General features: G+C 37.2%; 1 protein-coding gene across 1 annotated transcript in view; it reads right to left on the bottom strand.

The window, feature by feature from the left end:
• Positions 1-12,636, bottom strand: part of LRRIQ1 (leucine rich repeats and IQ motif containing 1) — a 114,387-nt gene that overhangs the window by 47,000 nt on the left and 54,751 nt on the right. The window contains exons 17-18 of the mRNA XM_087968044.1: positions 11,642-11,840; positions 7,310-7,429 (exon numbers count right to left, since the gene is read on the bottom strand). Coding sequence (XP_087824170.1) covers positions 7,310-7,429; positions 11,642-11,840 — 319 coding nt within the window. The remainder of the gene's footprint in view (positions 1-7,309; positions 7,430-11,641; positions 11,841-12,636) is intronic.

Here is a 12,636-nt window from a genome sequence, read left to right as displayed (position 1 = left end):
GAAATATCACAATTATTGACTTTTCAGACCATTTACATTAAAAGAATTCCAATTGTGTTCCCTCAGGTACATATACCTTCTTCTTTTCTCCATTTTCTGTTAAAACCAAAGAAGTACCTAATAAGTTACAGCTCCATGTATTACCTTTGCTATATCTTTGAAATTGTAATCTCAAAAGAAGGCGCACTGGAGACAAGAAATATGTTTGTAATAATGTTTGTTTACAACATAAAAGCTGAGCAATTATTATCAAAGCATAGAAGCAAACACATCCAGTCAGGCAATGCTGGATTTACAACAGCCTCCCAAATCAGTCACTCAAATCGGAAACCCATAAACCAGAATGTTTAGTGCACTCTGACAAAGTACAGCAAGACTTTAAAAAAATATTGAAAGTGGTGGTGCTGAAACAGCATAGTATAGTAACTTAAGTTTTTCCATCTGCTCAGGATTTCCACATAGATATTCACTGTATGGAAAGGGCTTCTGGCAATTTCAGAAAAGAATACATTTGCCCACAGTTTAGGTGAAAAAGATCCTCTAGATAGAAATATTTTTTAGCCAGTAGCCTAATTAATAATAAAAGTATAAAAGATGCAGAACTAAATTAACACTATCACATTGCTGACATATCAGATGGTAGTGCTAGTGGTGATTGACTTAACAAATTAAGCAGATTTAGGTGTACTTGATGTTGAATGGGCCATTATCAGAGAATTCTAGGACTCTTGACTGATCGGGAAGTTGGAAAATATTTTGCCAAGCTACTTTTGTATTATGGCTAATCACATGAAAGGTCTGTAAAGTAATCAAAGGTCAGCCTCAGAGAATGTCATTTTGCTAACCTAGCTTGTTGGTTACTTCTAATGACAAGGTAACCCTTGAAAATTTATTCTGGGCACTCAGATGAACTATGATCATGATTACCCATAACAATAAGGAAACTTCAATCCAAAAAGAGATCACTCTGGCGGAAAAACAAATCTGGTCACGTTGCCAATTTAAAAAGCCGTTACAAAAATTTATGCCACCAGATTAAGACTGAATGCACCAATTATCACATTAAACAAGAGGAAAATCTTCTAAGCACCAATTCCACCCGTGCTTTTTACAATTTTGTAAACAACAAACTAAAAGACTCAAGGTCCATCCCTCCCTTGATAGGACCTGATGGTAAAGTCTGCAACGATGACACCATTAAAGCCAACATCTTTAACACATTCTTCGGCTCAGTATTTGTAAACAGCAATGGATCATGCCCAGTATTTCCTAGCCGTACCACAGATAACAACAATGATCTAATACATATCGATTTCACAGAAGACAATGTTGAAAAAGCACTATGCAATCTAAAACCATCTCTATCTATTGGACCGGATGGAATATGTGCCTACTTCTTAAAAAAGCTATCCACTGCCATAGCCAAACCTCTAAGCATAATCTTTGAAAAATCTTTCAGGACCAGCTCCTTGCCTAACCTGTGGTCACAAGCCACAGTCATCCCCATCTTCAAAAAGGGAGACCCAAGCCTAGTTGAAAATTACAGGCCAATCTCCTTATGTTGCGTCACCTGTAAAGTCATGGAATCAATTATTAACCAATCCATCATCCTCCACTTAGAGACAAATAACCTACTCTCCAATAAACAATTTGGTTTCAGAAAAAAACTATCCTGTAATCTGCAACTCTTACACTGCAAAAACATATGGACGACACAACTAGACCAGGGCAAAGCAATAGACGCAATCTACATAGACTTCTGTAAAGCCTTTGATTCAGTGGTACACGACAAACTACTCCTAAAAATAAAATCCTATGGTATCTCTGGACAACTGAATAACTGGATAGAAGCATTCCTGTCAAACAGACAACAAATGGTCAAAATTGGGAGCGTCCTATCAAATTCAGTACCTGTCAATAGTGGTGTCCCCCAAGGCAGTGTTCTAGGACCAACTCTCTTCATACTCTACATAAATGACCTCTGTGATCATATTAAGAGCAATTGCGTTCTCTTCGCTGATGATGTAAAGCTGTTCAATACTACAGACAATACTGCTACCCTACAAAAAGATCTTGACTATGTATTAGAATGGTCAAACAAATGGCAACTTCAAATCTCAACAAATAAATGCTCTGTCTTACATATTGGCAAAAAAAATCAGAAAATAAAATACAAGCTGAATAGTCAAGATCTTGTTGATGACCCAAGCTTTGTAAAGGACCTTGGAATACTCACCTCTAATGATCTAAGTGCTAGAGCCCACTGCAACTACATAGCCAAAAAGGCATTAAGAGTTGTTAACCTAATTCTACGTAGCTTTTTCTCTGGCAATATCACACTACTAACCAGAGCATACAAAACATTTGCTAGACCAATACTTGAATACAGTTCATCAGTCTGGAACCCACATTACGTATCTGATATTAGCACAATTGAGAAAGTCCAGAAATATTTCACAAGAAGAGTTCTCCACTCCTCTACTCGTTGTAGAATACCTTATGCCACCAGACTTGAAATTCTAGAACTAGAAAACCTTGAACTATGCCGTCTTCGGTCTGATTTAAGCATGGTATATAAAATCATACATTGCAATGTCCTACCTGTCAATGAATACTTCAGCTTCAACCATAACAACACAAGAGCACACAATAGATACAAACTCAATGTTAACCGCACCAAACTTGATTGCAGGAAATATGACTTCAGCAATAGAGTGGTCAATGTCTGGAATACTCTACCCGACTCTGTAGTTTCTTCCCCAAACCCCAAAAACTTTAACCTTAGACTGTCTACTATTGACCTCACCCCTTTCCTAAGAGGTCTGTAGGGGGCGTGCATAAGCGCACCAACGTGCCTACCGTCCCTGTCCTATTGTTTCTCTTATTCTTCTTTTATTTTTCTTATATGTACCCATTTCATGTATTCACAACTATGTATACACGTATACTTATCTTGTAAACAATTGGCAAATCAAATAAATAAATAAATAAATAAAATAAATGATCACCCTGAGCCAAAGTCTTTTCCCTAAATGCACTCTCTTACCTGCAACTGAATTTGGGTCAGGTTTATAATGCTTTCTCTTGCTGGGAGAAAAGCTTCCATGTTTTTACTGTGTCAGAAATAAATAATTTCCTCCCCCCCCCATTTTTTTCTTAATTTCTTTTTTTTCCTAATGAAGACAGCGAGAAGATCAAAATAATAATAACAACAACCACAATAAAACCCAAGAACAACAACATTTCAACTTATTGTTTGGTTTTATCAACTTTTAAGCTGCTTTCTTGGCACAGAAAATGCATCTCTGCTTTGCTTTATTTATTTAAAAGATTTACATGGCTGCCAATTTTACGCAACTCTGGGCAGTTTATGACGCTCATAAAACCAATATATGAAACAATAGTTAAATCAATAAAACAATAAACTGTGCACCATAATTGTCCCCCTAGGCATGCCCCACAGCCAACTCAGATACCCTCCTTCAGTGCCTTCTCCCCATATAATTCCGGCACCTGAGTAAAAAGCCGGGTCTTAATGGTCTTCCAAAAGGCTAGAAGAGTGGGATCCTATTAAATCACCGAAACATGGTATCCCACAAAGTAGGGACATCCACGGAAAAGGCACACTTTTGAACTCTTACTAGATAGTAAGATTGTAGGGAAAGGACATGGAGTATCCCTGTCCTTTTAGATCTAGTGGGACAAGTGGATCTTTATAGGGAACAGAGCTAATGCCATGGCATGTCAAGTTTTAATAGTGCTATCCAATGAATTGCACCTTGAATTGTATGCAGAAGAAAACTGGGAGCCAATACAGTTCATGCAACAAACTTATAATATGAAGAAACCTATGGGCACCCAATACTGTGCACCACTGTGTACTGGAACACATATAACTTGCAAGTGGCCTTCAAGTGACCCCCCCCCCATGCAAATTGCATTGTAAGAATCAATTCAGGAGGTGTCTAAGGCATGAGGGACCATAAGCAAGGCCTCCTGGTCCATGATAAGGTGCAATTGGTGCACAGCATAAATCTGTGCAAAGGCCCCTCCTAGCCAAGGCTGCCATCTGCTCATCAAGAAGGATTGCATAATAATAATACTTTATTTGTGGTCACAGACCAAAACACAAGTACAACAAAAGAAGAACATGGGAAAATTAATCATGAACAATTGGTCACCAAAAACTTGACTAAGGGGAATTACAGCGTTCTTCTCTGATGGTTACAGTTCTTAAAAAAAATTGGAAACCAAAGAAGTGATATAGGAGGAGCCATCCCCTAGATAATATAAGAACAAATTACTAACATTGGGTCTAGAAGGGTCTGTTTTAAGGAGAGACAGTAACTTAGATCTGCCTGCGTTATACATAGGGCAATATAAAAGGACGTGCTCCACAGTTTCAACCTCAGCTCTGTCACAGGGGCATAGCTGCTCATTAATCAGGAGCCTCTTAAATCGCCCATCCAGTAGTGCTGAGGGCAAACATTAAAGCGAGCTAGGGAGAAAGCTCTTCTACACTTGGGAATGGTTAGAGTGTAAAAATAGGAAGCCATCCTCAGTCCGTAATTATTAAATTGGCTGAAGATCACAGGGGAGCAAATTTTGTTAGCTCTGGCTCGTAGATATTGCAAGTCAATGTCCACAAGCCGTTGGACTACCCTAAATTGGGCGTCCTTAAGGCCACAATCTCCCAGGGCATCCCCCGTAAAACCTAGCAGGTGTAATTTCTTCATCAGCTCCCTCTCCCAATGAGAAATATGAGAGTCAGCAAACGCCAGGGAGAGGTAGCTACCAGGAACTGCCAGAAAGAGCACCCGAAACCACCATTTAAAAGTGTTAATCCACGCCATACATTTGACTGATCGAGTGCCCAGTTCCAGGTACATCAGAGCAAAACCAACACAAGGAGGAAAACCCAGAAGTTTTCTAAAAAAGACAGCCTGGGTTCTTTCAATACAATCCTTGAAGCCCCGTATCCATATGGGAATTCTGTAAAGAGTTTGAGCCAAAGTTTTGGCTTTGTAAATACACAGAGCAGAAGGAATAAACTGGCCTCCTTGGGTATAAAAAAATCTTAAAATCTGCTGGTGACTACAGGAGGCCGAATTCAGCATCTGGGTTCGATGTCTAGTCCAAGCACTGAAATTGAATACCTAAATACTTAAAATGGAAAACCTGCTTAACAGCATTACCATTGATAGCCCAGTTATACAATTTCTGGGCTCAAGAGAACACCAATACTTTAGATTTGTCGTAATTAATAGACAAGTGGTTCTCATCACAGTAGGACCCGAATGCAGAAAGTAATCTTTTCAGACCTGGCCTTGACAATGAAAGGAGGGCCACATTGTCAGCATAAAGGAGAAGCGGGATCTTTGTAGTTGACAACTTTGGGGCATGGGACTCAATACTTCCAATGTGAAAGGCCAAGTCAGATAAGAATAAATTAAACAAAAGAGGAGCCAGAACACAACCCTGCCTTACTCCGTTCTTAATCGGTATAGGATTTGAAAGTTCTCCCTGCAGACCACACCTGACCTGACTAGAGGTCTGGTTGTACAAGGATCTAATTAGGAACAGAAGACGTCTATCGATAGAACTTTTGAGCAGTTTTGACCACAACAGCCCCCTAGGGACTGAGTCAAATGCTGACTTTAGGTCGATAAAAGCAGTAAAAAGTTTGCCACCTGGTATGGTAGACAAGAAGGATTGTGAGTCTCGGAGGAAACGTAAATTGCATACTAGCTCAGTCCGGGAAAGTGCAACCCACTCCAGAATCACCAGACTTTTAGGGGACCAAAAATCTAAAGTCATAGTATATTGTTACATCTATATGAGGATAGCTCATATGCATAAACAGCTCTGACCTTACATTATATACATACTTTGCATTTTTTAAAATCCTTCCACCACACTGAAATAACTGGCAAGTGGTTTTCCTTGACAAATTACATTACATTAAATAATAAAGAAGATCAGAAATATGAATGAACAAGGAAAATTCTTATTGGAAGATAAGAAATTTTCTGATTCTGTACATGTGAGTTTGCTTCATTAAATATAAAAAATTCTTACTCTTTTAATGAAGATGGTATTGATAACATGTTACAATTTTATTATCACAATAGTTAAAGCACAATAATGATAGTAGGTATGAATTTGGATGTATAAAGCCTTTTTAAAAACAAAATATATTTTTTTCTGCTCAATCTTGTCCAATTTTTGGAGACTGCCTAGACAAGTCCTACAATTTTCTTGGCAAGATTTTTCAGAATTGGTTTGCCTCCTACCTAGAGCTGAAAGAAAATGATTGGACCAAGGTGGGACTAGGACTAGACACTCAGGTTCTAGCCTGATGCTTTAGTCATTATATCAAACTGGTTCTGATGAAAGTTAATGCTGACACATAATTAACACATTTTTTAAGGTATAGTTCTCTGAATATTTAAATGATTTTTAACAGTAGTTAAAATTAGTTAATCAGTTATTAAGGAGGCACAGCTACACACCACCACCTGACTAACATTGGCTGATCTTAGTAATCTAAGCAGGGTTGGTTGTGATTAGTATACAGATAAAAGACTATTAAGAAACCCAAAAACAAACCCTAAATGGATATATTCATGAAGTTACCAACAGGCAAAATGACTCAAAAGAGACCTTATTTTTACATAATATGATGACTTTCAAAAAAGCAGTGTCTAAATACAGGGCATCCTAAAACTCTTAAGTGTTTGGGATACTAAAAGTTTTGGGACTCACAGAGAGAGCAGTTTGAAGAAATAAATAGTTCAATGTCTAAAATTTAAGTATTATAACATGGCTCTATATAACTTTCACAAAAATGAAATAAACAATACTGTTATAAATTTTGAAATATTCCTAATTGGAGCAATCCAACTAGAGAATACACTTTATTCCAAACAGTTTAATTTTTTAAATATTTTAAAATGCATTGATTATATAATTATAAACTGAAATTATTGACACTGACACTGTAAAATTTGTGTTCCAAAGGCAATTTTTTTGAATGAGCCTATTTATGAAAAAAAGCTAAGATAAATTATACTATGTTAGGAGTAACAATATTAATTTGGTAGATGTAGTTTAGAGAAAATAAATAAAATGAACCATGATTTAATGAAGGATACAGCAAGGACCATATATGAAATATAGAAATATATGAAATGTAATTTCTCTAGCTATTTAAACAACATGACTTAAATATGTTATATGTTTTTGCACTTGAAATACTTTACTAACTAAAGAACTTTTAATCAAAAGTTGTATCCCATTACCTACTTACTTCATTAAAGACAAATTCATCCACATTAATTTCTTTATAGTCATCCTCAACTTCATCAGTTTTAACAGCTGCCAAAGCACTGGCTAGTTTCTTTCTCAAACGGAACCCTTTCCAAAGTGCCTAAACAAAAATGTAAAGCATGCTATATGAGGCCATAGATCAAGTACACATCCAGATTCTCTGTTATCCCATTAGAAAGATAAAACATTTTAGACTCTTTTTTTTCTACTTAGCAATAGCTCAATGGTCTGTTTTTTGAACTTTATGTGACATTTAAAACTAGGAGACAAATTAAATATCAGCATATGCCTAGAGCTGAGAACACTCTGGAGGTTTGACTCAAGCAAGCAGAATAGAATCCTAAACTCCTTTAACTACAAACCAAGGTCAACTAATTAATTATGACAATTCCTTCAGGACCTACTAGGAGTGTAGAAAAATATGTGTGTGTGTCTGTGTGTGTATGTATGTATATATGTACATATGTATGTGTGTAGGTATAGGTATAGTCATTCCACTGAAAAATAAAATACAACAAAGCCAATGTGGAGATGCCGACTTACTCTAAACATCCCATAAATGCATTAATTTTATTACTTTTTTTTATTTAAATAATTCTGCTGCTAGTACACTTTTCAAATAAACTTCCCAATAAAAATTTGTAAAACTTCCAATGCATTAAAACTTTTCTGCAAATATTTATTTTATAATATATAAATAAATATTTATAATAATGCCTCTACAGATATATACACACCATCTAATCATTTGTTTCTAGCATAAAGCTCTCAGGGACTGCATTTGAGAATATTTCAAGCCCAATATATTAGGAAATTAAATTAAAAATGAAACACTGAATTTGTCATTCTACTGTTCTTGTCACTGACAGAACTGCTTTGCCAGTTAGAACTGCTCCTTCAAAACCAATAAAATAACCAATGAAAAACCCATATGTAATAATTGATTTATATTTGTATGCATAGAATATGATTTGTTGTTGTTAATTGTATAGTCATGTCTGACCCATCATGACCCCATGGACAACATTACTCCAGGCCTTCCTGTCCTCTACCATCCCCCGGAGTCCATTTAAGCTCATGCCGACTGCTTCAGTGACTCCATCCAGCCACCTCCTTCTCTGCTGTCCCCTTCTTCTTTTGCCCTCAACCATTCCCAGAATTAGGCTCTTCTCCAGTGAGTCTTTCTTTCTCATTAGGTGGCCAAAGTATTTGAATTTCATCTTCAGGATCTGGCCTTCTAAAGAGCAGTCAGGGTTGATCTCTAGGACTGACCAGTTTGATCGCCTTGCAATCCAAGGGACTCGCAAGAGTCTTCTCCAGCACCATAGTTCAAAGGCTTCAATTCTTTGACGCTCAGCCTTCCTTATGGTCCAACTTTCACAGCCATACATTGCAACTGGGAAAACCATAGCCTTGACTATATGCACTTTTGTTGGCAGGGTGATGTCTCTGCTTTTTAGTATGCTGTCTAGATTTGCCATAGCTTTCCGCCCCAGGAGCCAGTGTCTTTTAATTTCTTGGCTATAGTCCCCATCTGTGGTGATCTTGGAGCCCAGGAAAATAAAATCTGTCACAACCTCTATTTTTTCCCCATCTATTTGCCAGGAATTGAGAAGGCTGGATGCCATGATCTTAGTTTTCTTAATGTTGAGTTTCAAGCAAACTTTTGCACTTTTTTCCTTCACCCGCATCAAGAGAATCTTTAATTCCCCTTCACTTTTTGCCATTAGAGTGGTATCATCTGCATATCTGAGGTTTGTTGATATTTCTGTCTGCAATCTTAATTCCAACTTGTGATTCATCTAGCCCTGCCTTTCTCACAATGTCCTCTGTATATATGTTAAATAGGCAAGGCTACAGTATACAGCCTTGCTGAACTCCTTTCTCAATTTTGAACCAATCAGTGATCCCGTGTCCAGTTCTTGACCCACTTATATTTTCATAGTCAATGAAGCAGAAGTAAATGTTTTTCTGGAACTCCCTGGCTTTCTCCATGACCCAGCATATGTTAACAATTTGATCTCTAGTTCCTCTGCCTCTTCGAAATCCTGCCTGTACTTCTGGTAGTTCTTGATCCATATACTGCTGGAACCTAGCTTGTAGGATTTTGAGCATAACTTTGCTAGCATGTGAAATGAGTGCAATGGTGCAGGAGTTTGAACATTCTTTGGCATTGCCCTTCTTTGGAATTGTAATATAAACTGACCTTTTCCAATCCTGTGGCCACTGATGAGTTTTCCAAATTTGCTGGCATATGGAGTGTAGCACTTTTACTGCATCGTCTTTTAAGATTTTGAATAGCTCAGTTGGAATACTGTCACCTCTACTTGCTTTGTTGTTGCTCAGACTTCCTAAGGCCCATTTGACTTCACATTCCAGGATGTCTGGCTCGAGGTCAGTGACCACCCCATCGTGGTTATCAGGGACATTAAGCTAATTCTTGTATAGTTCTTCTGTGTAATTTTGCCACCTCTTCTTAATCTCTTCTGCCTCTGTTAGGTCCCTGCCATTTTGGTCCTTTATCATGCCCATCTTTGCATGAAATGTTCCCTTCATATCTCCAATTTTCTTGAAGAGATCTCTGGCCCTTCCTATTCTATTGTTTTCTACTATTTCTTTGCACTGTTCATTTAAGAAGGCATTCTTATCTCTTCTAGCTATTCTCTGGAATTCTGCATTCAATTGGGTGTATCTTTTTCTTTCTCCCTTGCCTTTTGCTTCCCTTCTTTCCTCAGCTATTTGTAAAGCTTCCTCAGACAGCACATTTTTTTTCTTTGGGATGGTTTTAATTGCTACCTCCTGTACAGTGTTGCAAACCTCCGTCCATAGTTCTTTAGGCACTCTGTCTATCAGATCTAATTCCTTAAATCTATTTGTAACCTCTACTATATATTCATCAGGGATACGATTTACTTCATACCTGAGTGGCCTAGTGTTTTTCCTCCTTTCTTCAATTTAAGCCTAAATTTTGCAATGAGAAGCTCATGATCTGAGCCAGTCAGCTCCTGCTCTTGTTTTTATGGACTGTATAGTGCTTCTCCATTTTTGGCTGCAGAGCACATAGTCAATCTGATTTCTGTGTTGACTGTTTGGTGATGTCCATGTGTAGAGTCATCTCTTGGGTTGTTGGAAAAGAGTACTTGCTATGACCATCATATTCTCTTGACAAAATTCTACCAGCCTGTGCCCTGCTTCATTTTGTACTCCAAGGCCAAACTTGCCTGTTATTCCTGTTATCTTTTGGCTTCCTACTTTAGGATTCCAATCCCCCATGATGATAAGGACATCATTTTTTGGTGTTAATTCTAGAAAATGTTGTAGGGCTTCATAGAACCGGTCAACTTCATCCTCTTCAGCATCAGTGGTTGGGGCATAGACTTGGACTACTGTGATGTTGAATGGTTTGCCTTGGATTCGAACTGAGATCATTCTGTCATTTTGGGGATTGTATCTCAATACTGCTTTTCCTACTCTTTTATTGACTATGAAGGCTACTCCATTTCTTCTGAGGGATTCTTGCCCACAGTACTATACCTGATAGTCATCTGAATTAAATTCACACATTCCTGTCCATTTTAGTTCACTGATTCCTAAGATGTTGATGTTCAGTCTTATCATCTCTAGTTTGACCATGTCCAGCTTGTCTTGATTCATGGATCTTACATTCCAGGTTTCTATGGAGTATAGATCTTTACAGCATTGGACTTTCCTTTCACCACCACATACTGTAGTGTACATCCACAGCTAAGCGTCGTTTCGGCTTTGACCCAGTCGCTTCATTCTTTCTGGCACTACTAATACTAGTCCTCTGCTCTTCCCCAGTCGCATATTGGACACCTTCCTACCTGAAGGGTTCATCTTCCAGTGTCATATCTTTTTTGCCTTTTGGTACTGTCCATAAGGTTTTCATGGCAAATATACTGGAGTGGGTTGCCATTTAAGATAATCTGCAGTCTGTTGCAACAATGATAAAAGAAGAGTTTGTACACTTTAAAGATTAACATTAGCAAAATGACTCAGGATTCTGGTTTGTACATATCTCCGTGGGTGATGTTTGCTCTTATGCTCTAATAACCCATCAGGAATCACTCAAGAGAGACTTGAGTTGTACAAGCCAATTACTTGTATTACTGAAAGACCATAGGAGAACTTTCCAGAATGACTTACTATAAATGCAACTTTATATTTCAGTTTGTATAAATTCAATAGCTAATTACTATTTCTTTGAATACATACCTTTAAATCCATTTAGCTATCTGATATCTCAAAACAGAGGTGAGAGGGCACGTGTTACCAACCTTAGTTCACTAACCTGAAGTATAGTAGCAGCTTTATGCTTATCCAAAAAATGATTATTCTTTTTTTCACAGCTGACAATCTTTCTTCTGAGGCAGTAACTCCGCCAAGCAGACTGGATTACAGTTGCTGCCAGATGTAGCCTTGTATAAAAATTGATCTCTTTATGAATTCTATAACCTCGCCAACACGATTGGATAATTATGGCTGCTGAGCTATAAAAGAAAAAAAAACATTACTTTAAAAATATAAACTGTGCCAATAATTGTACTGTATATTGCTGGTTTTTTTGAACATGGGATACTATTTGGGGATCAAATAAAAAAGATTAGATCTAAGAAATATAAACATGCCTTTACTGGAAATCAAGGACAAGTTGAGCACTGGCAAAAAGCTCAATTTAGTCCTTTTCCCTATGTATACTGTGTTGTGAAAAAAACTTCCTTATCATAAGAGAGAAGACTATTGAATGCAAGGAAGCTTTAATATTAGAGAATTAATTCATGCAGAATTGAAGAAAGAAGTAGGGAGGATGAAGCAGGCTAATGAGACTATTTTCCAGGCATTTTACAATAATGCTATTTTGCTTAATGCTAAATAACTGTTGATGCTGACATTGGAGGTTGATGCATGTTACACATACAAAATAGTTGTTAATTAGAAATAAATTGGTATTGCGAATTTTAAATCCATACATGTTAAATGCATTCTAAGGAGATAACTTTTTCTATATATAAGAATCTTATTGATGCTGAGAGTGATTTTGGCAGTTCCTGGTAGGATCATCTTTGCTGGGAAGGTTGGAAGCGGAATCCAAAACAGAATGAGGAAAGAATATATATTATCTTCATATCTGTTAAATTTATTTAACAGCAAATATGATATGTCAGAATTGGAAGATAGGACACGTAGAATCAGAATTTAAATCAGAATGAGAAATGATTAGTAATAATTTGATTCTCTCATTAGAATTGGAATTGGTAGTTACAGTGTTAATAATTTTACATAATA

The sequence above is a fragment of the Notechis scutatus genome, chromosome 6, assembly GCF_049901735.1.
Source record: "Notechis scutatus isolate UNSWTSFEM ecotype Mainland chromosome 6, rNotScu1.2, whole genome shotgun sequence".
In the NCBI taxonomy this organism is placed as follows: domain Eukaryota; kingdom Metazoa; phylum Chordata; class Lepidosauria; order Squamata; family Elapidae; genus Notechis; species Notechis scutatus.
The sequence above is the reverse complement of the archived record's forward strand: the minus strand, read 5'-3'. Positions and strand labels throughout refer to the sequence as shown.